We start from the raw sequence: 27,454 nt of genomic DNA on the forward strand, positions 1-27,454 counted from the left end.
ATGGCCATCGCGCACATCGCCACCGAGTACGTCTTCTCCGACTTCTTGCTGAAGGAGCCGCCGGAGACGCGCTACAAGGGGCTGCGGCTGGAGCTGGCGCTGGACAAGATCGTCACCTGCATCGCCGTGGGGCTGCCGCTGCTCCTCATCTCCCTCGCCTTCGCCCAGGAGGTCTCCATCGGTAACCGGCCTCCCAGAACAGCTCCCCCCTCCCCGCCGCCCGCCCCGGTGCCTCCTGCGGTGGACAAAGGGCTCGGCGGGGCGGTGCGGAGCTGCGGGGCAGGGGCGGGGGTAGCGGGTAGCTCAGCGTGGGGGGCTCAGCGCCGGCTGCCGGGAGGGGTTTCCACTCGGGGGTAGGGCAAAAGGCGCCTTTGGGCCGCGGGGGGTGCGCGGGAGGGAGCGCGGCGTTCCCGGAGAGCATCCCTAGCGCCGGCGGTGCCTCCGTGCGACCTGACCCAGGTGTGCGGGGCATCCCGGCTGGCCCTTCCCGCGCTTCCCCGTGCCCTCCTCCTCCTCGGGGCATTCCCTAACCGCTGTCTAACACCTCCTGAGGAGCAAGAGCCCTGTCAGCTCAGCTGCTGAGGGTGGGTGTGATGTGAGGAGAGCGATGGAGCCATGCCGCTCTTTGTTTCCCGGTGCTGCTCGGCCTTGAGCGTGAGCGACCCGCCGGGCCGTGCCCTGAAAAGTGCCCGTGTGCTGCAGGTCCCGGCGCTCGGAGTGTTTTGCGGTAAGACCTCGCTGTCGTCCCGCAGCTGGCAGGGCCAGGTGCCAAGGAAAAGGGGTGGCTCAGTTGTACATTGGGGCTGGTCACCCATTCCTCGGATGCGGGGCAGGCTGGGGGGTAGTGCAAGTGCTCCCCAAAGCTGTCCCCTGCTCCGCTGCGCCTCTGCGACTGTTCCAGTTTAACTTCTGGTGTGGCTCGATAGATGAAGCTATGTTTTACAGGAGAATGGCCAAGTTTCCTAATTATTTTGCCATCTTTTTCTTTTTTTCCCCATCCCCAAGTTGCAGAAGTGCTTGTGCAGCAGCCTAGTAGCCAGCCCTTATCAGAGTCTGAAATGATGAGGGGACTTTTAAATCCAAATGACAAGGACTTGAAACTTGGAGGCTCACTTATAAAATCTGCTTCACAGAATCACAGAATGGTAGGGGTTGGAAGGGACCTCTGGAGCTCATCTAGTCCAACCCCCCTGCTGAAGCAGGTTCACCTACAGCAGGTTGCACAGGACTGCATCCAGGTGGGTTTTGAATATCTCCGGGGAAGGAGACTCCACAGCCTCCCTGGGCAGCCTGTTCCAGGGCTCTGTCACCCTCAGAGTAAAGAAGTTTTTCCTCATGTTGAGGTGTAACTTCCTGTGCTCCAGTTTGTGCCCGTTGCCCCTTGTCCTGTCACTGGGCACCACTGAAAAGAGCCTGGTCCCATCCTCTTGACACCCGCCCCTTCAGATATTTGTAAGTGTTGATAAGGTCCCCTCTCAGTCTTCTCTTCTCCAGGCTAAAGAGTCCCAGGTCTCTCAGCCTTTCCTCATAAGAGAGATGCTGCAGCATCTTTGTAGCCCTGAAGAATAAAGAAATGCTTACAAGAATTGCTCTGCATTTAAATAGCACTATATGAATGAATATTTCAAAGGTGAATAAGCAGTACTGTCTGTTTTGAGACTGGAATAAATCATAGGACTTCTGCCCATTCAGAAGTAGATTGATTTACTGCATGTGCCCATTTACTGACATTCAGTGTTGTATACGTGAGATACATCATCTATAGGTTTGAGTCAAGCAAATGTCAAGAAAGCAGAGACTGGAATGGGACTGTGAATTAGTGGTGAATATATGCAAAATCGTCATCAATAGCATTAATCAGATACCAGACTGCTTAAGAGATAAGATGCCCCAGACTGCTGTATTTACATCTAGCTACACATCTATTGCAATAGAGGTGATTTTGACCCAAAGCACTGTGGCCTGCAATAACCCCACAGAGGAGTCAAGGACAACCAGGCTGGGAATGCCAAGACCATATCCAAGCCCTGTGGCAGCTCTAGTCATCCAGAGACTGGGTGGATACAGCAGTATTTCTGTAATCTAACATGCTGGTTTTAGTTTCATACCTGCTACTGATATGTGCACTTTTCTTCCTCTTAAAGCAGTGAAAAGGAGGGCTTACATTTCCATATACTAGCTCATATATGGGCCCCTTAGTTCTTCTTCGTTCTGCTTCTCCTCAAGAAGTGCTGGATACAGTTTGGAATAGTGCCTGTGTACCAACGTCTCTTTTATGAGCTATACAGAAGTATTTCTTTCATTTTCCTTCCTTACATATAGCTCCAATAGGCAGCTGAATTGCAGAGTTTGGTAAAGGGGGCCTTTCTTTCAGATAAGTGAAGTCCTCATCTTTGCTAATCAAGTATTTGGGCCTCTGTGCGTGCTATATATAACATATTTCAGTATTAAACTAATTCAAATTGAATCTGTGACTGCAGTAGATTCGTAAAGCATGAAAATGCATGCTACATCTTGTGTGTGCATTATTTTGCTTACAATTCTGAGAACGTGTTAGAAGAAAACATGGGGTTTAAAACCAACCTTTTCTGTTTGAAAAATAAATATGAAAATAAGTGTGAGAAATACTCCAGGCCCCCGGTGTGAGTGAAACTACACCACGTGGTTTCCATACAGAAAGTGATACTGTATGAGCCACGCTGCTCTTACAGCTGTCGCCTATTTCCTGCACAGTCCTTGCGGCTTAGCAGGCTGGCTGCTTACGGGAGATCCCGAAGCTGTGTCCATTAAGGCTTTTTGGGGGATAGAGAGGGTCTTGGGGTCTGGATATGTCCGGTTCTGTGAGCACTAGTGTTCAACCAGTGATAAAATAGAAAGCAAGGATTGTTTTCAAATGCTTCCTGATGTAATTGTGCTTTGAAAAAGATCAGGAGGGCTAAACTGAGAGAAAATGGTAGGGTCCATTTTGGGTCTGAGGAAGAGCCACTCAGAATCAGAAGTGGTTATGAAAGCAGTATGTGAGTCGCAGCATGGAAATATCTCTGCCTCCAGGTACAAAAATTGGACACCCTTTCCGAAAATGAAAGCTCAGCTCCTATTTCTGTTGGGATGATTGCTTTCTTCCCACCTAAAATTCTCTTGGCACCTCGAGCTGTCACCTGCCCTTCCCACTCTGCTTTCCTGTTTCGTTGCAGTGCGGTGTCAGATAACTGCAATTTTCCTCCTACATGCAGTTGCTGTTAGTTGCGCAAGATGATTAAAATGTTTATGAAGGCTGCGGAGGTTTTCTGAAGCCGCCAAATAACTTTTAGTTTTGATAGAAGTTTCAGGAAATAAATGAGATTCCAGTTGGATATCGCAGAGGATTTCTCTGCCGGAGGCATGGAAAACCCAGCTGCTGCTCTGAGCCAGCAAGCACTGCCAAAACTCCTAGGGTTAGTGCTTGCACCGCATTTCGGCATTCTTCAGGGGCAGGAGGAGAACTAACCTAAGTTTATTCTTGATTATATTTTAGAAACCCATGGTTAGCTGCAGGTTTGTGATGATTTTAAGCTGCTTCTGGTAGTGCTTAGCTGTGATTGATCTGTTCTCTGCCAGCCCTGGGAAGCTTTGCTGCTTGAAATCCTTCACCTGTTATCTCTTTACAGCTAGACCTTGTTTTATACAATTTCATGTAATTTTATGTCATTTTACGTAATTTTATACTGGGAACTTGAAAATGGAAATAACAATAGGATTGTGAGGCTTGAGTTGTGGATGCTTATATTTCTTCTGTTATGGCCTGATATTATTTCCTTATATTATTTGGCAGTTCTTAGGGTAAATATAGTACAGATGATCAGGTAGTATGGTAACAGAAACCATATAAATATAGCTAAATCACCCATCTCTCTTATAAAGGGGGGAAAAAAAAAGATGGGGGCACCCTCAGCAATGTATGAGCCACAAATTAATAGAATTTTATCTGTGTGATTTTTCCATGACTGTATTTTTAATAAGAATAACTTTGAGCCAGGATTGAGATTCCAGTTTTTAAACTCTGTATGTGTATATTGTGAGATAGGCTTTCGTACTGTAAACCACTTACTTAGCTGAAAATGTAGGTATTTCTTACCAAGGCACTGCTTATAAGCAGAATACTGCAGCCCTAAGCAGGTACAGTCAATCGAGCTAAGAAGGTATCAAAACAAGCTGCTTAATTTTGACAGAGGCTTATTTCCAAGTCAGTTCTGGAAAAATTATCAGTAGCTGGCTTGGGTTGCAGCTGAAAGAAAAGCAGATGTGAGAGCTGTCCACTTGACATTAAATACTTGCATCTTTTCCCATAGGAAGGCAGTTGGGAATTGCTCAGCCCTGCTTAAGCCCTGCAGCTGCTTGTCACCAAATGATGTCGTTTGACTTTCTAGATACAGCAACTTTCAGGCACCGCTGTGCAGCAGGCAGCCTGTGCCAGCTGCGTTCATTGCAGCTTCATGTGGGAGGTGGTGGCTGGGAAGGGAGATGAGGAGGGAGGGAGGGAGCTGGAGAGAGAAGGGAATCTCGTGGTGGCCACCAGCAGTCCTTGCTACATGTTCAGTTTGGGTGTTGGTTGTGCATGGCTCATACATAGCTGGTATGAATTAATCCTCTTGTTGTAGCATCTCTGTTTGTTTTATAATACAAGAAAACACCTTGGAAACCTTCCTGGGAGACAGAAACCATCACGTGTTGAGTAAAGGCATCTGAGAAACTTGGGTGTAATCAGCATGAAGGCCTGGGTAGTGCTTCTGGCTTGTCAGTTGTGGGGGGGTGCTGGGTTAGGAAGCACCTGGCCATGGACCAACCCACAGCATCAGCGTGAGTCTGTCAAAATGAAGATTTGCTGCGCTAAAAGAGTTGTATTTCCCTCTGAAGCTCTCTGATGCATCTTATCATGCTGGAGGGTGCTCGAAGGTGGGAAGGTGGAGCCTTGCCCTATGCTTTACACACCAGGGGGTTAATGTCCCCATTGACCACTTTGGGCTTTCCCCGTGGTGACAGTCCTTGCTTGCCCTGCTCAATTCCCACCTAATTTCTGGGATGTTTTTTTCCCCAGATTTGTTTGTTTTAGTTCCCTTCCCCCTATTTGGCTGCCTGTGGGGTTTGAGGTGCTTTGGCCAGCAGAAAACACAGGGTGAAGGGTGTTAGTGGGAATCTCTGGGTGCCACATCCCAACAGCTTCTTTGGGTGCCATGGGGCAGCGGTGCCCATCTGCAGCATCCCTTATTGCACGTCCAGCTAAGCCTGTCTCTCTCTGTACAGGTTAATCATGTTTCTCAAACAGTCATGAGAATCAAATGTATAGAAAGGAAAAAAAAATATTTGTGAGACTATATCACAACAAATACACAAAAAAATTAGTCTTAGCTCTTGAGTTAGGCTTCTTTCCCCTCCTGCTGCCCTCTTACTGGCCCGCCCTGCTGCTGTCCCTCTCCCTTCATGTTCACAAATTGCTGGAGAGGCATTTGGGAAATAATCCTATCTTGTGACTTCCGTCAGTGCTGGGGGCTAAAGTTAAGTTGTGTGTAATTAAGCCAAAGACTATTACTATGGCAGCTGCTGGCTGAGAGCTTGAGAAACCTCTCCCAGTGCTGCTGAAGCAGGCTGTATGCTAAGAGATGACGTTGCACACCTTACATTTAGTTCAGTAGGATGCTCTGAAACCTGGGGCATTAATAACAGGACTGAGTCAATAAGTGTGCGGATAACATCAGTCTGGAGCAGCCAGACAAACTGTGAACTCCAAAGCATCTTTCCGAAGAGGTGCAGACCCCAGAGAACAGCAGCATATGCTGTGCTGCCCTTTGGCATATAAGGGGTGCTCGGTAAAAAGCAGAAGTTACCAGCATCAGGCACAGGCCTGCCTGGGGAGCCAGGACAAACTTGTGAAAACATTTACTTTAATGTCGAGTCTAAATTGTCTTTGGTGAACATCTTCAGCTGTTGGTGAGGAGATTTTCTTCTGTTTAACTTCTACAGAGCCAGATTTACATTTCCTACAGAAGTGATAGTAGGCTGCTTTTGATCCCAGAATTAATGTGAAAAGCATCATGGTCCTCTGGTATTGCCTGAGATTTGGGGTACCACCAATGTTAGCAGTGGAGCCAGATGGTCACCACCACTGTTTTGAGATGTTTCTCCTTCAAATGAAGGGAAACTTTTTGTTTGTTTGTTTTCCTTAAATGTCACTGGTGGGAATTTCGTGGGTTTTTCCCATGAACCAAAAAACCTGTTGCTCTGAAGGCAATGCTTGCTGAACACCCAGCTCTTTTCCCACTGCATGATTTTGAGAGTTCTCTGAGGATAACTGGCAGCCCTGTGGAAAGGGAAAGATACTTGCTGTCTGCTCTGAGCCACTCCACTTAAACGTTGCATCACCTGAGCTTTACGTTCTGCTACTACACCGTTGCCAAGGTAAATCTTAGGGAATAGGTCCTCCAGTGCACCTCAGGGTGAATCTCAGGGAGCTGTTTTCTCCTGTGCACCCGTTTCTGTCTCTTTATACTTCCTTCTTAAACACAGTGTCTATTCTGTCTCACCCAACCTGCTGCTTTGGTCCATGAGAAGCATCTGTAAATCTGATAAAGTCATTCCTTCTGGTCCACTCTTAATGCATGTGTGTACACTCACACATACAGTTGCTTCTTCTTTGGCATGCATTGGGACATCTTTTTCCATATTTTAAAATGTTGGGATGGAGGGCGTGCGTTGGATGGTGCCTGGCAGTCTGTACATTGTGTACATGTGCCTTGATGTTGTTGTTTGTGGGTTTTCTTTAGTGGCTGGTAAAGTGCATAATTCTTGCAAGATAGAATCAGGTGTTTGGGTGTTGTGGCTAGTTCATTTTGCCTTGTGGGAAATTATAGTAGTAATTAATGGCTAGGTTTTTATCCAAGCTTATGCAAATCTTTTACCAGTGATTGCAGTGTATTAGAAACCAAATAATTAGTTACTGAAGGTTTAATTCTGTCAATTACAACCACGTGATCCTGGTTCAGCATATGATCAACACTGATTCTTGGAATTACTCTTTGTTAGTTGTAGTTTCTTGATTAGATGTTTCAGTCGGAAGAAGGTTGTTGAGCCACTGGGGAGGAATCCAGTTCAGCTTGCTGGGTTTATGCTCTCTCTGGTAAGAGATGCAGCCAGAGGATGCTGAGCCCTCTGCTCATCGCACCTTGCACCCCAGCAAAGCAGTCAGGTACTGAACAGGGACTCTCCTTCAGATTTGAGATTTTCCTTGAGGCTCTGAGAGTCTCTTTTTGTCGGTAAGTTTCTGGTTTTGGAAAACGTCTACAGGGGTGGTAGGGTGGGAATCACAGAAGTGACCTCTATCCTGCTCATTTAGCATCAATAGCAAAATTTCCACCTCTATTTGGGCAAAAGGAGCTGGAGTAGGTCCACTGCTTGTATCTCAACTCTGAGAAGTCTCAGCTGGGATTGGGACATCTTTTAGACACCTGGTGACAGATCCTTCCCAAATGAGTTTGCAAGACTTAGGCAAAGTGGATGAAAAGGGCACAGGACCTCCACCTGTAGGCAGCCTCGTGCTGGTTTTTACAGTGCTGTACAGGGGTGCAGAGGAGCTAGTTGCAGAAGAAAAGGGTTGTCCTGGTACAGGCATGGAGGAAATCGCTGGGGGCCTGTTGGCAGAGCACAGGTGAAGACATGCCTCAGCTGGGTGGGGTGACAGCTCGGCCAGGGCCTTGCTGCTCGCTGGCGCTGGCGGCGGTGACTCAGGCTTGTACTCTGCACTCAGCTGCATGCCTGCGAGGAGTTCCTGCTGTCAGCCACCAGCTCTGTCTGATCATCTTAGCACACTTGTAAAAGTGACGTTTTATCATGCATGGCTGCACACCCGTTGCTGCCTTAATTTTCTGCGGCTCTTTTGGGTGGTCTCTCTTTAGGGCGACCATAGTAAGTGGCATTTTTTTATCCTCAAATGTTTGCAAAAGTGTAAGTCAGATCCCCATCACTCCCTCTCCAAAGTTGGTTTAGTACCAGGGAATGATTACAAAAAAAGTGTGTTGCCAAGTATAATGATAACTTGGCCAAAGACTGTTGTGGCAACTGCTTAACGCGTGTGGTCATATATTATTCCTCATCCTTCTTGCTGTGTATGTTATCTCCTTGTTGTTATGGGCTTGGCTGCTGCTTTTCTTTTTCCCCTTCTATTACTTGTGGGAGCAAAGGATGGGGAATGGCTTCATGCCACCAAGCCAGGAGGCTGTTCCTTTGATAGCAGAGGACTATTATCCTTTCATAAACTACCCCTGTGCATGCCTGTGTACACAGTGGGTCTGTGGAAAGCGTTTGGCCCTTTGCCTGATTTCTCCTCTAATAAAAACTACAGATTTTCTTTTTCACTTCCTCCAGAATAGCCCAACATAAAGTAAATTATCTGTATAAATTTATTATTGTTACTGCTTTAGAGGGGAGAAGGAAGGAAAAAAAGATGGAAAACAGTGACCATTTTCAGAGGCACTTAATAATCTGTGTTCTGTGTAGATTATGCACAAAAACATCTTCTCTGTGTAAGTCTTAACATTGCCACTGTTAGTGCAAAGTTGTAATTTACATTAACAAGTGTTTACAACCAAGACTGCGATAAGTTAATCAAAAAACAGTGCAATAACCAGAGCACCCCCAGCTGCTTCTTGATGCTGAGCTCTATCTGCTTGGCTCCTAAGTCAGGTTGCCAAAGGTTCCAACATCCCTGCTGAAACTCTGGGGATCAGAAGAGCCAGGTTCACTGCTCTGCTGCACCACTGGCATTGCTGTAGCTATTCTGGTATGAAGTTGTGCGCACAACTCTTTGGAGAAGGAGGCTGGCTGCCTTTTTCCTCACCAATTTAAACTCTCCATCACATTAAGTGGTTTCCCACCCGTTAACGAGAATGAACACATGGAATGTGTTTCTTGTTGTAGATACACAGACATGAATAGGACAAAGCATCTTTCTGAACCCTCCTATTGCTCATGCTTTGAAAGGGTCACTTGTTTGCTGCTTCACACTGGGCACAGCCAGCAGCAGGAGGTTCGTCAAGTGAGAAGAGCAGAGCACAAATGATCCCTATCCAGTGGAAAACAGACAAGTAGACAACTCCAATTGCCTGCTCTTTTCTTCTTTTTTTTTTTTTTTTTTTTTTTTTTTTTTCCCCTCTGCAGTGTATTATTTCTTGAGCTTCCACAGCTAATGAAAATTCTCTGGAAAGCAGAAACTCACGAAGCTTTGGGAGAGAGCAAGTGCTTGTCTTGTGCCAGCTTTGCTAAATCACATGAGCTCTGGTCTGATAAACAGTAATTTGTTTTCCATAAATTCCATAAATAAAGGGAGGCTTGTGATGGGTCAAACCATGTCTTTATGATACTACAGCCTTAGAAATAATTATAATAGTGACTCATAAGGAAAGGCTTTTATTCATAGTGCTCCTTGACTATGCTATGTTGTAAAAAGGCTATATAAGTTACAAGGCAAATGTGGTCAGCTTCTGTTAGGAAAGACGTTCTTATTCTCTAAAAGCTAATCCAGCAAAAAGGCACGAATGATACAATCTTATACAAAATACTTTTTCCTCATAAAGCAAACAGCGATGCCATTATCCCTAATTCTGATGAATATATTAAGAAAAAAAAGTAGCAATATTTCCTCCTCTTTTGATATTGGTATTGTGTTGAAGGAAGTGTTGGAGGTTGCTCTTGGAAGAGGGACGTTCATGGAAGAGCCATCTCCACTTTGTGTAATAGTTTGGTGAAACAGCTATCCTGTTTCAACATTTAGGAAAGCCTGCTGGAAACATGTGGGTTTTGTTACTTTCACTACCAAAGCTTCAGAAAGAAAATCAAACCCCCTCATCCTGTTTTATTAGCTCTCATCCGAGGAGCCACTGGTACTCCACATCCAATAACCACTCTTCCTCTCTGAGCTATGCTGCAGTAAGACTCAACTGGTACGTGTTGCCGGTCAGAGCAGAATTTGACCCTAAGGCTGAGGCTGGCTAAATAGCTGCTCTTGCTGTCAGTTAGTGCCCTGATCTTAATTTGAAGCTCCCAAGCAGCTGAAGAGGTGCTGGGAGTGAGTGAGGATGACAGTGGTACGACTGATCCTGGGCACAGCACGTCACTGCACTGGTGAGGAGGGGTCTGGTGCCCTTTGGAGGTGCCTGGAGGGCACGATTGCTGTGCCAGAAGTTACGTGAGGAAATCCTTGTTTTCACATGTGTGACTTGAACCCCTCAAAACTCATGCACAATCTCAGAGGCCGAAGAAGCAGCAGCAGTCTGGGCTAAACTTGCCCTTGCATCGCTCCAAGGGCTGCTGGGCTGCAGGAATGCTGTTCGAGGTCTTGTTTCACTGAACATGTAAGCGGTAGGTTGTATATTTGGGAGACACAGCAGCACGATGGTACATGGTGGTGGCTGTTTCCTCGGGAAACCAGCCTTATCTGATCACGCTTCATGTCTGCTGGTTTGCCTTTGGCCAACCTGAGTCAAAGGCAAGCGAGAGAGACAGGTCTTGGAGGTTGTGTTCCCCCCAAAACTTAAGAAAATAGGCCTAAAAGACAGATGCTTCTAATATAATGTCTCAACACTTAGGAAACATGAGAGAGTCTCATGGGAGTTTAACCCTTTGAGTGCAGTGGGAATTCAGTGACTCTCCTTCCTGCAGAGCTGCTGCGTTTCATTCAGTTGCTTAACCTAATAGCTTTGGATACCATGAAATCTCGAGGGTGAGCTTCTCTTCCTACACTTGATTTCTTTTTATTTTAATCTTCCAAGGATGCGATAACTTTTGCTTTGTTTTCCCAGGTGCCCAGATAAGCTGTTTTGCACCCAGCTCCTTCTCCTGGCGACAAGCTGCTTATGTGGACTCCTACTGCTGGGCAGCTGTGCAGCAGAAGCAACCATCCCAGAACAATGTACAAAACATTCCCCTGTGGCTGCACAAAGTATGTACAGATCTCCTTCTTCTCAAAGAATTGTCCCCATGTAGAAGCCTGTCTTTGCCTTGCTTTTCTTGCTCCTCTTTTCTGCTATAGTCCTTGGCTTTGACTTAACTCTCTATTTTTATAGAGAATGTTTTCTTTCCCTTAATTCCAAAGAGGGTAGTGCTAGAGAAGGTATCTTCTGCTTTTAAATAAAGGGTCTGTCGTACTATAATAAATATCACCAGTTATCTGACACAAGAGTAATGTTAATGTTGCTGTGTTGCCCTGGAGCTGAGTGCTTCAGGAACTATTTTAAAATAATCAGGATACAAGACACAACAACTGCCCTAATGCTTGTATCAAATGCTTACTTTAGGAAAACAGGATAGTAAAAACATTTTGTGTTTTTATTGTATTACACTTGGCCAGTTTTGCATGGAGAGGAACTCATGGCAGATAAGCATTTTGGGAGAGATCATCACTTATACCAACCGTTCATCACTGGTACCAACATGTTTCACTCTCTTCAGTGTGCTTTTCCACGGGCTGTTCGCTTGCAAACCGTGAGCTGGCTTTCACTGCTCTGGGTAAAGCATCAGCGTACTGAATGCACAGTAAGAGACTTATTTTATGGATAAAAAGTGCAGTAGGTACTAAGATACTTGAGCTGGCTCAAAGTGGTGAGCCGAACTTTGGCAGGAGTTACAAACTCTGAGTAATGCTGTGCCCATGCCTGGAGCTGACTCAACTCGAGAGGCAGCATTGCCCTGCTCGAGCAGTGCTGATGCCAAAGTAAGAAATGCTGTTGGAGCTCTGCAAGTTTGGGGTGTTATGTGCTGCCTTCTCCAGCCCTTTTATTACTTGACCCAGCAAATAACCCCCCTTGGGAGCAGAGAAGAACCTGGTGGTAGAGGGAGCTCAGGTCTGGGACCTGCAGCACCTGTATATCTGGGTTTTGCTGGTGTATCCCGTACCTCAGCTTTTGTTATCCAGTCAGCTGGTGGTATGTCCTCTGAAAGACTGTTCAGGGCTGTCTCTGATTCGTTTGCTGACGCACATCACTAACTGTAAGGATTTACTACTGCCCTCTCCAGTTAGCTCCACTCAAAACCTTGACCAAACGATCTTGTGTTTCATGAATATTAAAGCCAGACTTGTTGGTTTCTAGCCTAAGCTCTTCCTTGCTCAGTGCTCCACTTCGCTTCAGCCAGACCTTCTACAGAGGCCAGTTGAAGCTGCTGGGACATCTCGCAATCAGGAGGCTTGTGTGGGTGGAAACTCCACCTGCAAACCTGAATGTGTGCCTGCCCCTTTCTCTTGAGGGAATGAGTTCTTGTTACTTGATTTCTTTACGTTGAATTTTATGTCATAGTCACCTGCTGGTAGCTGTAACTCTCCTAGTTTGCCAGCCGTGACTAATAGCTTAAGTAGTCATACTTTTATGATGCAACCCACATTAATTTGATGACTGGTGCTTTCTCAGGAATTGATGCAGGGCCCTTCTTCCCACAGTTCCTCAATAGTAGCTTAATGGTATGTGATGTTTCCTTGTAAATACCCTGCAGACTGGCTGCCAGAAGTGTGTCTGAACAGCTGAGTCAGAGCTTGTAGCAGAGGCTGGGTGCCTTGTCTTAACCTCCTAAATCCATGCTTAGTCACCTGCCCTTCCATGGAGCTGGGCACTGGGAGCTGCAGATGCTGTTTGGAGGCCACTATTAATTAATATCTTTCTCCTGGTTGTTAATTGACTTCCAGGCTTAGCAAGTTTCCAGGGAAGGAGCAGTGTTACAGCTATTAATGCTGACCTTTGGTTCCCGCTGTGGTGGGAACCTCTGAAGGTGTTTTGCTATTGTTTGCCAAATAAACAGGGCCAGCAGCTGCTGTCAGTACTGCTGGGTGGCTTGCCGTGGGGGCTGACCGCTTCTGCAGGCAAACGAGGCTTGGGTTGTGTCCTGGTGCAGGCTGTACGCTGCAAGGTACGTACAACCTCATCGCTCTGCAGATTTTGTCTAGATAACCACTTTTAAAATGTGCAGAGCAGAGCCTTTCTGGGAGCACTGTGATGTTAGTGAGACCACAGAGCCTTCCTCAGCTCAGGTGAGAGAAGATTTGACTCCACAGTGCAAGGGCAGGGATGCACATAGAGGGACAGCAGGGATCTTTAGGCCCAGTTTTTCATAAGACAACACTTAAATATTTTTTCCTGCTTTCTGGGCAACAGTGCTTCTAGTTGCAAAGCATCTCAGGTTCTTTCTAATACTCTGATTCACTCAGCATCTCACTATATTAGCATGCTGGGAGGCTCCGTAAGAAATGCTCAAGGAGGTATTATATGACAGGTTTGGGGGAATGAGGTTGTAGGCCTCAATTCCTGATTGAAATGGATAGATTTCCTTATGGCACACTCTCTGTGCTCTGTCAGAAGAGCTGTTGAAGGTTTGCTTTCTAGGACAGTGCTGAACGTGGCATAGAGAGGAAGTAGGACCATGTAGCTTGTTGGTGAAGAAGCCAACTTGCAGCAACTTGCCCTGCTTTTGTTTGAGGCATCTGGTTGCTCTAAAGGATTATCAAAAACAGGTTGCATTCCAGAAAAACTGAAACCTTCCCGTTTCCCTCCTGTTTCAGAGTACAAGTTTGCTCTGGGATTTTTTTTTTTCAATCAGTAAAATGTATATTTCAATTTTGGGCAATACCTGAAGCTTGGCCACCTTTACTTGCTGTCATTTCTGTTCTGGGAGATCTCTCCCAACACTTAAACTTACCAGTTTGGAAACTTGTTTTGGAGTGGGGAGGAGGAGTGCAATTTTCTGGGTTCCCTGCCTCTCTAGGGGTCTGTGTACTCCCAGAGCATGCCCAGGGCCTTTCTCCTTGGAGAACAGGGGTTTTGAAATTACCAGTGGTCCTGGAATAATACTTCACACTGGATGACCCTTAGCAGAAAGCAAAATGAGTTGTGTACTCAAATGCACAATGCAGGAAACAAACTGTCTGCAGATGGGTAAATGGAAAGAAGAGACTATGTTATGTCCTGCCTATATTCTTAGTTTAATGCTAAGATTTCCTCTCTGTCAGTGAAAAAGCTGACAAAACTATTTTATGATTGAGTCCTCTGACAAGACTCATCTTCAGGTTTGTCATTGATGAAACTTAGTCTGGTTGGGTTTCACTCTTCTGTTGTCTCTGTTTTCTTCTACGGTTTTGCATTCAGGCCTAGTTCCCTCCAGAGGTTTCTTGTGTATATCTGAAGTGTCAGAACAGAGGTATTGGTTTCTGAAGGTGAGTGATAAAGAGAGACAGACAGTGATGATGTGGGGTGGAAGAGTCATGTATTTGCTCTCTCTGTGCAGATAGTTTGCTTTTTGTCTGTAAAGATGAGTGCTCCACCTGACAACTTATTTTGATAAAACTTAGCTTGATCCTTAACTGAAATAGAAATAAGCTTTTGGCCACTGTGAGTGGGCAGTCCTTGCAGTGTAGTTGAGGAGGAGGCTCTACTGTGAAGCCTTTTTAATCTGTAGTGCACAGAGAAATTTATACAAACACATGCAGGAGAACAGTGAGCATCATCTTACTGGCTCTTGGTAGCCACCAGACGTGGTAGCAACCAAGCAAGTTGAGGAGCAGATGGACATGGAGTGATGACCATTCTGTAGCCCTGAACTCACAGAATCACACAGAATCACAGAATGTTAGGTGTTGGAAGGGACCTCGAAAGATCATCTAGTCCAACCCCCCTGCCAGAGCAGGACCACCTGGAGTAGGTCACACAGGAAAGCGTCCAGATGGGTTTTGAATGTCTCCAGAGAAGGAGACTCCACAACCTCTCTGGGCAGCCTGTTCCAGTGCTCTGTCACCCTCACAGGGAAAAAGTTTTTCCTTATGTTAATGTGGAACCTCCTGTGCTCCAGCTTGCACCCGTTGCCCCTTGTCCTGTCACTGGCCATCACTGAGAAGAGCTCAGCTCCATCCTCCTGACACTCGCCCTTTCCATATTTATAAACATTAATGAGGTCACCCCTCAGTCTCCTCTTCTCCAAGCTAAACAGACCCAGCTCCCTCAGCCTTCCATCATAAGGGAGATGTTCCACCCCCTTCATTACCTTTATGGCTCTGCACTGGACTCTTTCAAGCAGTTCCCTGAGTAGTACTGGTCCCAGTACCGTCCCCTGAGGGACTCCACTAGATACAGGCCTGTCCCATTGACAACAACTCTCTGACTTCTTTCTTTCAACTAATTCACAATCCACCTCACTACCCAATCACCCAGACCACCCCTCCTCAGTTTAGCTGTGAGGATGCTGTGGGAGATGGTATCAAACGCTTTACTGAAATCAAGATAAACCACAGCCACTGCACTACCGTCATCTATCCAGCTGGTTATGTCTTCATAAAAGGTGAAGCCATGTTGACTGCTCCTAATGACCCTCTTATCCTTGATATGCCTAGAGACAGCACCGAGGATAAGTTGTTCCATCACTTTTCCAGGGATGGAGGTGAGGCTGACCAGTCTGTAGTTACTCAGGTCCTCCTTCTTGCCCTTAGCAATCTGGATAGCTACGATGGAGGTGGCTATGATCAAGAGACTTCTGGGGATTTTTTTAGTTACTCTATTTTGTTATTAATTGGGAAGCATCAAGGAGGAAGATAAAGGTAAGCAAAGTAGAGGTAAAGGGTGCAGGTGGTTCTTCAGAAGAAAGGGATTTGTAGCAGTGTGAAATGCAGGCAAACGGTTCATCTAACTGACAGCAAAAGAAGAAGTCTTTACATGTGGCCCAGCCAGGAGGGGTCAGTTGTCTGGCTCAGGTCTCTGTAAAAGTGCAGGGCAAGTGCTGCCAGACCTGCTTACAGCATTGCATGCAAGGAGTGGGTCTAAAGTCTTTATATGCATGAAGTGAAACTTATCTTGTTGAAAATATTCACTTTTTGTGATAGAATTAAGATTTACCCTGGACCTGTGGGTTTTTCTTTGAGTTGCTTGTCTGTAAATACACCCCTCCCAACCCCTGAGGTTCTTCATTATGTTGTTGGTATGTTTATAATCATGGTTGTTATCTGGTTCTTGTTGCTCATGGTTTATACAACTTCTTAGTTGACTGAGGACTCCTGATGTTTGACCTACAGAGCCCCACCCAGAGGGATTAAGGGCTGCCAGAGCAAGGAAACCTGATGTGGATTCTTTCACAGTGTAGTGTTAGAGCTACTTCAGTCCCATTAGTCTTACTAATTGAAAGTGGAGAAATACAGTTTTAAGCTGTATCAAGAGAGAAAGTAAGTAACAGGTCAGGTATGGCTTCAGATTCACTTTCAGGTCTGGTGGCAGGATAGTATCTGAACCAGAATGATGAGTCACTCACAGCTCACGTTTCTGCTCATCAACTCGAACAGGAATAGCATCCTGTTGAGAGAGAACTTAATACCTTTGCTTCTGGAAACATGTCGTTGCTGTCATTAGTCTGTTTGGGGGCTGGTGCTTTTGCTTAGGCTCTTCCTGGTGGCAAATAGAAATTTGGAACTGAAGAAGCAGGCACTTCACCCTGACCTTATATTTTACTGAGAAATGTTTTCGTCTCCAGTGAGTGAAGACACTTCAGTGCTTTCTTCTTTGCTGAGTACTGTATGCCAATGAGGTTTCTCAAGGATCTTAATCCAGACCTTTGCAGCTTAATGGCTTTGTGCTATTGTACTTAAAGTTACTGTTTAACCACTATTAGGTATGGTAGAAGTCAGAATGCTTGCAAACACTTTAATAGTGTTTGCCCAGAGGAAATAAGGACTGAAGATGCAGTAAAATTAGAAAACTTGTTTTCTAAATGCCACTAAAGTGATTCTCATCTTCAGTCAGCCATCTTTATCCAGACCTTGGCAAGCTTTCTGTAGATTAGGTCCTTGAAAATGCCTCTTGGGTCACACCACCGTTGGCAGCTATATTTTCTTTGGATGATAAAAGCATGTTTGAGCTTATGAAGAAGTTTTTTAAATGCCCTTTTAACTTGCTATGTATTTATTGTATCTTAGCACGGTTGAAGCTGGGGATGTTGTATAATAGACTATTCTGTGTTTTAGTCTGATTTTTCCTTTCACTTTCAGGAGAGTGTGATGCTAATACATCTTTAAAAGACAGTTTAATAATTCCAATGTCTTACATGGTTATGTGAGCATATTACTCAAACACTTCTATACTCATGCATACATTCTGGTTGAACAGTTAGCTGATTTCTAACAAATTAACTTAAATGGACTGATGTCTTCAAAGCTTATTTCCTTGGCCTCCTAATAAAAGGTGAAAAAAATCATGTCATGAGAATATTAGGAATTCACTTTAGTATTTGTAGTGCTAGCACTGTATGTGCATTTCTCAGTGAAAGGCTGTGCATGTGCATTGGGAACTGAAATGTAGTGAAGATGGTTCATGTCACTCTGAATATTTATCTGAATGTAGCTATCCACATACTCTGGTAAGACAGAGTTATTTTGGAACATATGTGTTCAGTTTGTGTAGATGATCTTCATGAGAGGAGCAGATGAAGCACTTGAATAAATGGTCATGATTTCAGAAGAGTTCGGTGTGTTAAATAGATACGAGATCTCTGGAGTTCGGACTGCATGCGTGCAGGTTATTTTTCTTCACTGTTCATAGTAGTTAGTATTGATTTAAAATTGCTCAACCTGTTTACAGTCAGTGATGTAAGAAAACAGCACACATCTATGAAGTGTAAGAGCTTTGATGTGCATAAATTATTTGCTTTGATGATAACTTGTGTTACTCTTGAGTATGGCAGGGAGATGGAGAGGCACTAACTGCAGTTCCTGTTTCAGCTACTTGTTGCAGAGCACTGATGTTGAGCACACACCTTTTAGCCTGGAGGGAGGAATCCTTCTCTGAACAGATTTCTGCTCTGATAAGGCTTGGATTTCAGTGCCTCCTCAGTACTGGTTAACACTGGCTTTGGCGGATTCTTATGCTGAGTTGTCAGTTGTATCCTACTCAGGCATTAAGTACTCTTGGCTTTCAGGTATAGCCTGTAATGTATACAGAGCTCAGAGGTTTGTCAAGTGAAATGAACTGTGGCACTACAGAATGAGGGGCAGTTTACCTCTTGGCTTCCTAGTGCTCAGCTTCATTTGGAGCTCGTCCCACCCAGCGTGTCATCAAGCTAAGGGACAAGCAGGGCAGGTGAACCTGCTTCCATCATCTTTGGCTTTCAGGAACTCAGCGATACTTGGCAGAAAACGTATAGGGGACTCTAGTTTGAGTCCCTGGTGCATACACTACTAGTTTTGTCGGTCTCATGCTGAATATTAATCACACAGTACCTATGCCTAACTTCCAGAAACCTGGATTATCCTAGCTGAAGCTCTGCTACTCTGTTTTTGAGTACCAAACTCAATGGGCTTTTGCCTGTTCTTTCCTCCTTGCAGCTGGGTTGAAATGAAGACTTGGGGCATCCAGGTTGAAGTACGGTGCTGTAGCCCTCAATGCACTTTCATTAATGAGGTTCTGAAAGGAGCATTTTGAACCATAGGATATTGTAGCTATTCTGATATATATCTGTTCTAATCTGCTTTCAGAGGACCTTTCTTCAGTTATGCAGTCTCGTACCATGTTACACACAACATTGTGAACTTGCATTGCAAAGGAGCTTGGTAACTAAACAGCAAAGGAAAAACTGAATCTTACTTTTAGGCAAATACTTTCTCTGGCATGTCTTTGACCATACGGTTCTTGAGGTTGGTGATGCTTCCTATTTACTTAAATACTACAAACTATCCAAGACTGAAGTAGCATTTCCTCCTTGTGTATTAAGTGCCTTGGAAGTAAATACATAAACCATAAAAGAGAGATGTATGGCACGTGCTCATCTGTGTATGAATACCACGGAGTCCTCTTCTTAAAATGGGAAGTCATTATGTGTGACTGTAAAATGTAGTCAGATGAGCTGGATAATTGAGTCTGTTTCTCTGAAACCTAGGACTCATGCCAGATGACTTTGCATTTTCACTTCTGCCTGTCGGTTCAAGGCCTTAAATTTTAATGGTTCAAAACAATTTGCTCGTTATCTAAGCCTGCTGTTAAGAGATAGAACAAGTGTATCTTTCATTTTTAAAAAAGCCAGAATCCGAGAATGATGGAGTCGTGCATCAAGTGCTGTGGAAGGGCTGACAAATACAGGCTTTTGTTTCCAAACAAAAAGAACTGGACGAATGGTCACACTGCTGCTCTGGTTTTGAGACCATTCAGAAAAGACCTGCATAGTGTTTTCTCATGCTGCCATAAGCTACAGCTTTAGGAGTGGTGAGAGCCTGGCAAGGGGAAGCCCAGTATACACGTGGCAGATGTGCTGTTGCCCCAGTAGTGTGATGCTTCTAGGTGAAGGGGCAGTGGTGAAGGAGTCAGGGTGAGGAGGAGGTGCAGGGGAAGATGGCAGAGGCTGCTTTTTGTAAGGCAACAGTCTGTAATGAGGCAGGGGAGATGGGGGGAATTGGAGGAGGTCTGGGACAGAGCAACAGGGCTGATACCAATGAACTACACAAGTGCAGAACGTGCCCACAGAGTCTTTTTCTAGGTATAAAGATAAAGATGGGGACTGGGACAATGGCCGTTTTGGGCTGTGACTTCAATGTGTCACCTGTCTTGCCTCTTGCCACCTGTCTTGCAGGCCTCATGGTAAGGAGAGCTCAGGGATTAATCGGATACTGCTGGTGGCATTTCCAATTTCGAGGGTCATAAAGGAAATTCATAAATCCTCTGATGCCTGTAAAATTTCAAATGAGTGAGTAGTAAAGCCAAGCGGTATAAACCAATGTGAGAATCTTTGGTGCTTCTTACTAAATCAGATGTTTCTTTGCTGTTTCTTTCCCTGCCTGGCACCAGTGGAAGGGTGCCAAGAGGTGTATGACACAGAAGTAAGTGCTTTGCAGCCATCTTATACAAGCTGGCATTTGTTAAGGCCTATGGAAAGGATGTTGCAGCAGCTTAGAGGAGTTCAGGAAGTTTAAGCTGTATGTCATTTCTATTTCTACATAATACAGAATTCAGAAGAGTAAAGAGCCTGGACATGGAACCATAAAGCTTTGGGTAGACCAAGGCATCCAGGACTTAGACCTGTGAGACCTGGTGGCATTGTCCACAGTGATAAATGTGAAGGGCAGACTCTTGAGCTGTTGGGTTTGAGTTGACAAGATGTCTACAAAAACACATGGGACATGCCAGAGCTTTACATCTCAATTGGGAGGGATAGACCTGGAAAAAAGCCGGTGGTCTGAGGTTATCTGCTGTGTGCAAAGAGGGAAGAAATGCAGTAGTGAGGGCAGAGCTCTGCGCAGTTTCTGCGGGCTGCTGGGCGTAGGGGAAGGGTCATGTCAAGGGTGCAGCAAGTGGGGCTGAGAGCTGAGAGTCTACAGCCAGTAAGGACGTGATTTTGAGAGAATGAGCTTGCTCAGTGTGGTCAAAAGCAGTTAGCAGTTCAAAAAGAAGAGCAGCACCCACACCCAAGGGCTGTCTTGGCTGCTGGCGTAGGCTGGAGCTCTGAAATTCCTGATGGTGTCTAGGGACAATCCGTTCAGTGAGCATGGTTTCATGGTGCAGAAAGTAGTATGGATTCAGTGGGAGTACTGGGCAGGTTAGCAGTCCTCAGCAATTCCAGGATGTCCGAAGGAATTCCCTAGATCCCTCTGGCCTTTGAGGTCAATCCCCTGCAGTGAAGAGGGGACAGACCACTGCTACAATATAGCAGTGTGGGGTTGATGCTTGTTCCTTGCTGGTGAGGAAGAGCTACCTCTGGTGGGATGTGCGCTGTAATTACAGTCAACTCTGCTTTGCTAACTTAACTAGGTTTTTGAAACAATCTTCTTACTGGGCTAGCCCATCCCTGCAGGGTTCCCATTTCAGATTTATGGGTGAGCCTGTCTTGAGGTTTTCTGTCTCAAGGGCTTACCTAGAGATTGAAGTAGCAATTTTGGCCAAGTTCAGTTATGTTGCTACTGAGCAGAAACAGTTAAAGTATGAATTTATAAGAAGGGTTGCAAGGGAAAGCTGACCTTTGAAGACAGCATCCTCAGTTTTCGTGGCTGTTTCATGCTTTTCATGGCTTTTGTCTTACTGTGTGTCAGAAATTTCCGGTCTGACTGCTATGCAGAGAAGGAGCACATTCAGAATGTTTGTATTATGGTCTCCAGTTGCTGATTCAGTTCCTTTAAGAAGTCAGTTTTTATTTATGTGCTCATACGTGGTATGCATTCCTAGCGTTAATAATAACACAGGATTTTTCTTTAATGGTAGGTGATATTAGAAGTACCTTTCCTGGATAAAATGTTCAATAACATCAGATTATTTATTTTGTGCATCCAAAACTCTAATCTCTCTAGATTAATGCAAACACAATTTAACATATTAATATTAGGTTCAGACTCTCATCTTGTTCAATATCTACAAATGTAAGTGGAGCTGTTCCATTTGCAATGAATTAATGACTTCAGTCCAAGTTTCCTCTAAAATTCTCCGTTGGCTTTTTCAATGAATGTGCATGTGTGCACAGCTGCAACATTTCAGATGCCTTAAATCTGTTTCAGATTTGTTCAGCACAACTAATTTAAAATTTCTTAGCGACTGACACTGGATTTGAGTGAAGTGTGCTTACTGTCAAAAGTTGAATGGAATGAATTAGAAATTAGCCAAATTTGCAGTACATTTTGTTAACTGTCTAACTAGATCTTACCCCATGTCTCTGTAAGAATAATGTTATGTCTGAATGTACACCTTGAATATAATGTCACAGTAGATAGAAAGTACCATCTTTCCAGCAGCTGGAGGGAACTAGAGAGTAAATCTCGTGGTGAAAAACTCATACTTGTGATGACAAGAAGAAAGACAGAAAGACCTCAAGCTGTTGTATTTTATACCTGCTTCAGCCCTTTCCCTAAGCAGTGGGGACTGTGTAAGGGCTGACTTCCCAGCGCTGCATTAACACCAGACCATTCTGATGCTGTGTGTTGGTTTCCATTGAGGGGGTATGAAAATATTTACATACCCTTAAATATTACAGCCACACTTACATCCTTTACGGTCACTGTGTGTCACGCACTCTGAACAGACATGTGTGTTTGCAGGCAGATGCAGCACTATAAATGATCTATTCGTTAACCTCCTGACAGCTAATGGAGAGCAGCAGAGATTTTGCTGGTGTTTTTGGAGCATTTTAGTTGCTGTGAACAGTGGTGACACATCGGGGAGGGAGAGTTATGTGATGCTGTCCTCTTCTTTCAGTCATCCTTTTCTGATAGCTGCTTTGGTTGCCTTTGCTATTTGTTGTTCCCCAGGTTAAGGCTGCCTTTCTCAATTTGAGCTCCAGCAGTGCAGTTCTGAAGATGCAATGTTATCGGGATCGTGGGAACTCTGTTCTGCAGCAAGGTTACTGGAGCTGTCTGAAAAGAGATTTTGCTTCCCTGCATATCCCCAATAACCACAAAAGTGGGTTTTGCCAGAAACATTTAAATAAAATTATAGGGAATTTAATAGGCTTATAGGGAATTTATAATAGGGAATTATGGTGACTGGCTGACTGACTTTATATGCAGGTGGAGCCTAATCTGAATTTTTTTCTACCTTTAGTTCTTTCCATACATCCTTCTGCTCGTTGCTATCCTGCTGTATCTACCGTCTTTGTTCTGGCGCTTCACCACAGCACCTCACCTTTCTTCAGACCTGAAATTTATTATGGAAGAACTTGACAAAGCCTATAACAGGGCAATCAAAGCTGCTAACAGCATCCGCAGTGGAGACCCCAGGACCCCTACTGACTTGGTTCCAGCTGTTAATGAGAACTTGACACAAAGGTAAGATGCTGGGGCTTGGCTTTCTTTGCTCTTTTCCTTAAGCTCTTAACAGATGTGACACCTACACTCTCTTAGAACTTTGTTGCAAACATTTGAATGGTGACCGGACACACCTTTGAATTTGGTTTAAAAAAAGAAGTTATCTGATATCATTACTGTGGGCACTTGGAGCTGGAACTTTATAACTTACATATTTTTGAGGAAAGCATTTGATGAACTCTTCAGATTACTAATTACCTGAGATGTCCTGATTTCATTAGTTGTAGTAGGTGTTAATTAGTTTTATCCACCACAGTATAAGAAAACAGGGATAGCTGCATCCTCAGTTCTCAAGGTTCTTGACAGTCGCTTGCATGCTGTAAGCAAAGTCTGCTACTTGTCATCAGCTGTCCTTTTGGGTGTAGGTCTGCAAAGCTTCTGTTTAAAGGAAAAAAAACCACAATAAGAACCAAAACAGCAAAACCAACAAAAGCAAACCCCCCCTCTCTGATCAGATAGGTGCACTGTTCTAACCAGATCCCGTTTCTGTTTCATCCTGGGTCAGGGTACATGTTTCTCTTTGCATGTAGGGGTACAAGCAATGCAATGGGGACATAGGTCTGTTCTTTAAAATGTGGAGTTAAGTCTTGACAGAAAAAAGCCTTCCAGTGTGCTATTATCGAACAAGTGCTTGGGAAGTCTGCTTTTACTCATGGGTTTGCTTATTATACCCGTTTTGTATTGGAAAAGAACAAAAATATATTTTTTTCTGCAAGGGCCATGCTTTTTTTCCATTTTCCAATGTTTGAGCTCTTTTGTTTCTTAAGTGGCTTTTCTGTATTAGACTGTCAATATTCTTCATTTGTCTGCTATTCTGTTATTTTTCTATTGACTTCAGTAAAGCTGCCCTTGATTTACCCCAATAAGAGGGACTCTGTCTTGTGTCTATTTTAGAGTACTAGGTTTCTTTGAAGTTTGAGGTAAGTGAATGCTGCAGCAGCTGATATATGTGATTTGGTTTTTTCCCCTCTCTTTCAGTTTGTGGGAGATATCTGAAAGCCACTTTAAATACCCAATTGTGGAGCAGTACCTGAAGACAAAGAAGAATTCCAAATGCTTAATAGTTAAATACATTATCTGTCGTTTACTCACATTAGTAATTATTTTCATTGCATGCCTCTACCTGGGCTACTACATTAGCCTCTCCTCTTTGAGTGATGAGTTTCTCTGCACTATCAAAACTGGGATCTTAAAGAATGACACAACTGTTCCAGAAGTGGTTCAGTGCAAGCTTATTGCTGTTGGTGTCTTCAAGGTACTCAGCTATATTAACCTGATAGTCTATCTTCTAATCGTGCCACTGGTAGTGTATGCAATGTTTCTTCCGTGGCGGTGGAATTCGGGTATCCTTAAAATGTATGAAGTCCTGCCAACTTTCGATGTTCTGAAACTGAAGTCAAAGTGTTTTGATGACTTAAGCCTTTACCTCCTCTTTCTTGAGGAAAATGTGAGTGAACTTAAATCATTTAAATGCCTCAAAGTGCTGGAGAACATTGCAGTTTCTGAGAAGTTTGATGTCATGCAACTTTTGGTAAACCTTGGTACTATTAAGACAGATACCGTAGATGGGAAGCCAGGGACAGCTGTGTTGGAGAAGCCTGAAGAAACAACTACAGAAGAGCTGGAAAAAAATGCAACAGAGCTACAAGGTAAGGTGACCTGCTCTTTCTTTAAAAAGAAAAATCAAGGAAAGAAACACCACAAAAACCACACCACATCCAAACGTGCTGGTATAGAGAGAGAAGGAACCCATTAAACCAAAAATTCATTCATGCATAAAAAATGCAGGTTTCATCTTGTCCTGTATTCCTACCAAAACCATTTTAATATATTCTACAAGAAAATGGATCTGCTTAGACCTTGCTATGTTGTTTGCAGTATAACCACTGTAACTTCACATATGTGCCAGAAGATTGTGGTGTTGCAAGTCAGTGGCACAGGCTAGGCACTGAAGTGGTGGTCCTTGCCGCCATCTCTGCTCTGGCAGTAAGAGGCTTCAGCTGTCTGAACGTGAACTCCTTAAGACCACCTGCACAGTGGAAGAGCACTAGATTGGTCTGCAGTAGGTTACGCTTGAAGAAACTCCAGTGAGAAAGCTGGTGGTTTCAGGACATTTGTTTTTCAGAGATTAGCTCAAAAGAGTAGTAACTGATGCTTCTGCTTTTCATTCAGGCTTTGGCAGAAATCTTAGATAAGTGTAAAAATAAGTCTGATGCTCAGAAATGCCGCTGGTAGAGGAACAGAAAATGACAGAAGAAGGGAAATGGGACTGGGGCCGGTGAACATGCTCCTGTTCCTTCTTATGCAGAGAGAAAGGGAGATTGTCTGTAAAGTGATTTTTGCCAACATGGTCTGAGTCGATCTGGATTGGTGCAGCTGTTCTCTGAATATTTACACCAGTTCCCAGACATGACTGGCTCTGAGCAATCACTGTTACATGAGATGTAATGTTAGATTCTGTGCTAAAAAATGTGGCATATCTTGAATGTGATTCTAATTCCCTTAAGTGCAGAATTAGAGAAGCCAAATATCCAGGGAGAGGCATAAAGGGATGGAAGAGCTTTCTTCTGATTTGATGTGAGCATGGCCACTGTCATAGCTGTCCCCTTAGAAGCAGCAGGACACCAGTGCCTACGTCCCCTGAACGAAGTAGTTCAGACTCTGTGGGCTGCCACTTCACAAAGTGCTTCACTCGTGGAAGTGAAGATGCTTTAAAGCGTTTAGCAGCTGACCTGAGGAGACAAGCACAATGCTGAGGGCAAGAACGGTTTCAAAGGCAGGAAGAAATTAAATCTACTTTCTCTTCAGAAAGCTATGCCCTGCACTTAATAAAAAAGAAGCAGCAGCACCCAGAGGGTAACTGTTCCTCTGTACTTTGGTCAAGCAGTTCCGGTAGGCTGAGGTTTGGAGAAGTCAATTTATACAACAGGGGAGTTCAGAACAAACACGCCTAATTCTTTTCAAACTAGAAGAAGCACTTCTGGCAGCCAGCTCCAGTACAGCAGTTTGGACTAAGTGTGACAGAAAATAATTTTCCTCAAATATGTCACTTTTTTGAAATGACAGGTAGGTGAGTTTTGGTAGGAGAATTTAAGAGCCCAGGGTGAAGGTCTCTGCTCAGGGAGCTGAAAAAACTAATAGAATATCTGACTCATTTTTATCTGAAAGCAGAACTTTTGAGACTGTTTTCATCTCACAGAAACACGTCAAAGACTTGTTTTCCTCCAGAACAGAACAAACTCATGCTTGAAGCTCTATTAAAATGCATTACAGAAAGAAGCTGCCATTTCATGACCAGTTCTGTCTCGTGCAGCCCTCTCCTTCTGCCTGGGTGCAGCTGCAGGCTTCACCACCCATCAGCCAAGCTTTGCCCGTGGCTCATCATCTTTTCTTCTGTCAGTAGTGGCATCAGCATGTTTTAATTAGCAGCCATGTTAACAAAGCAGTGGTAGATGCTGACTCTGGACCGTAAGGGCAGGAGAGGCTGCAGGGCATCCTGCTGCTGGGTGCTGCGTCTGGACTGCGCGGGGGCAGCTGGAGGCTGCTCAGCAGCTCCAGCACAGCACAGGACAGCCGGCCTTGCAGCACTGCCTTGGTGGCCGTTCCTTTGTAAATGAGAATATGTCGAGTGGTTTGGCGGCCCTTTCACTTCTAAAGGTTTGCTTTCTCTTCAGTTTTGACAGAGCATGACGCAAGTGGCAACACGAGTCCGAGAGAAGATAAAAAACTTCGCCAAAGACTTGTAGATTCTTCATGCTGATGCTTCCCTGCCGCAGCAGGCAGGAGCTTCGTGCTGCAGGAGGGCTTCTCCTCCGCCTTCACTGCGCTCAACGCAAGGTGCTGCTCTTTGGATGCAACCGTCTTGATAGCCTGATAATTCCTCAGAGGCCAAACTGGTTTACAGACTATTGTTTTATAATAATCAGCAATCACGTACCTGAAAAAAAATGTTGTAGACTTTCATTATTTATTTTAAAAAAACCCGCACAAAGAACAAGAACAAAAAATTTCTATCATGAGTAATAAGTGACATGCATTGAACGCCATTGAAGCTGACAGCAGGAAAGAGCTAGCCCTGTACTGTACAGGATGGGAAACATAACCCTGTAAATAACAAAAAGAGATGGCCACGTTGCATTCTGAAGGGTTGCTGTGCTGCGAGTGGCCATCTCCGTTCTGGGGTTTAATTGAGGCATCTTGGGGCTCTCTGCCCTGGAAAAGCAGGGGTGGGGTGGGGTGGTTTTTTTAAATGAGTCTGGTTAATCTGTACCAGGTGACGGCTGGCCGCTGATACTGGCTGTGTCTTCACAGGAAAAACAGAGGTTGCTCTGTTCAGCCTGAGATGTCTTGGTTAGCCATCTCAACACTGATGTCTGGGATTAGTTACTTGGCACTGATGGAAAAGAAACTACAAACAGGCTTGCTGTAAGGGGGTACCGCCAATGTTAGGGATTTTGAATTTTCTATGTATTCGTAAATTAATAATGTCTTAACACTTGTTTTTACAAAATGTAATTATATGTGAGCTAAACATTAGTTTAATTTCTATTTCTCAGTTGTTTTGGTCTTAGTGACTAACAAATCGGCCTTGGAGTTTGGACTGAAGATCAGCGAATTGGTTCCTTTTCTTTAATGGTT

General features: G+C 44.5%; 1 protein-coding gene across 1 annotated transcript; it reads left to right on the forward strand.

The window, feature by feature from the left end:
* PANX1 (pannexin 1) lies at positions 1-26,576 on the forward strand. The gene is made up of 5 exons (XM_086475932.1): positions 1-181; positions 10,827-10,966; positions 22,554-22,777; positions 23,795-24,465; positions 26,491-26,576. The coding sequence occupies exons 1-5, from the start codon at positions 1-3 to the stop codon at positions 26,574-26,576; spliced, it is 1,302 nt and encodes a 433-aa protein (XP_086332058.1).
* Positions 26,577-27,454: the final 878 nt, after the last annotated feature.

Source organism: Leptosomus discolor, chromosome 1 (genome assembly GCF_034619465.1).
Source record: "Leptosomus discolor isolate bLepDis1 chromosome 1, bLepDis1.hap2, whole genome shotgun sequence".
NCBI classification, from domain to species: Eukaryota; Metazoa; Chordata; class Aves; order Leptosomiformes; family Leptosomidae; genus Leptosomus; species Leptosomus discolor.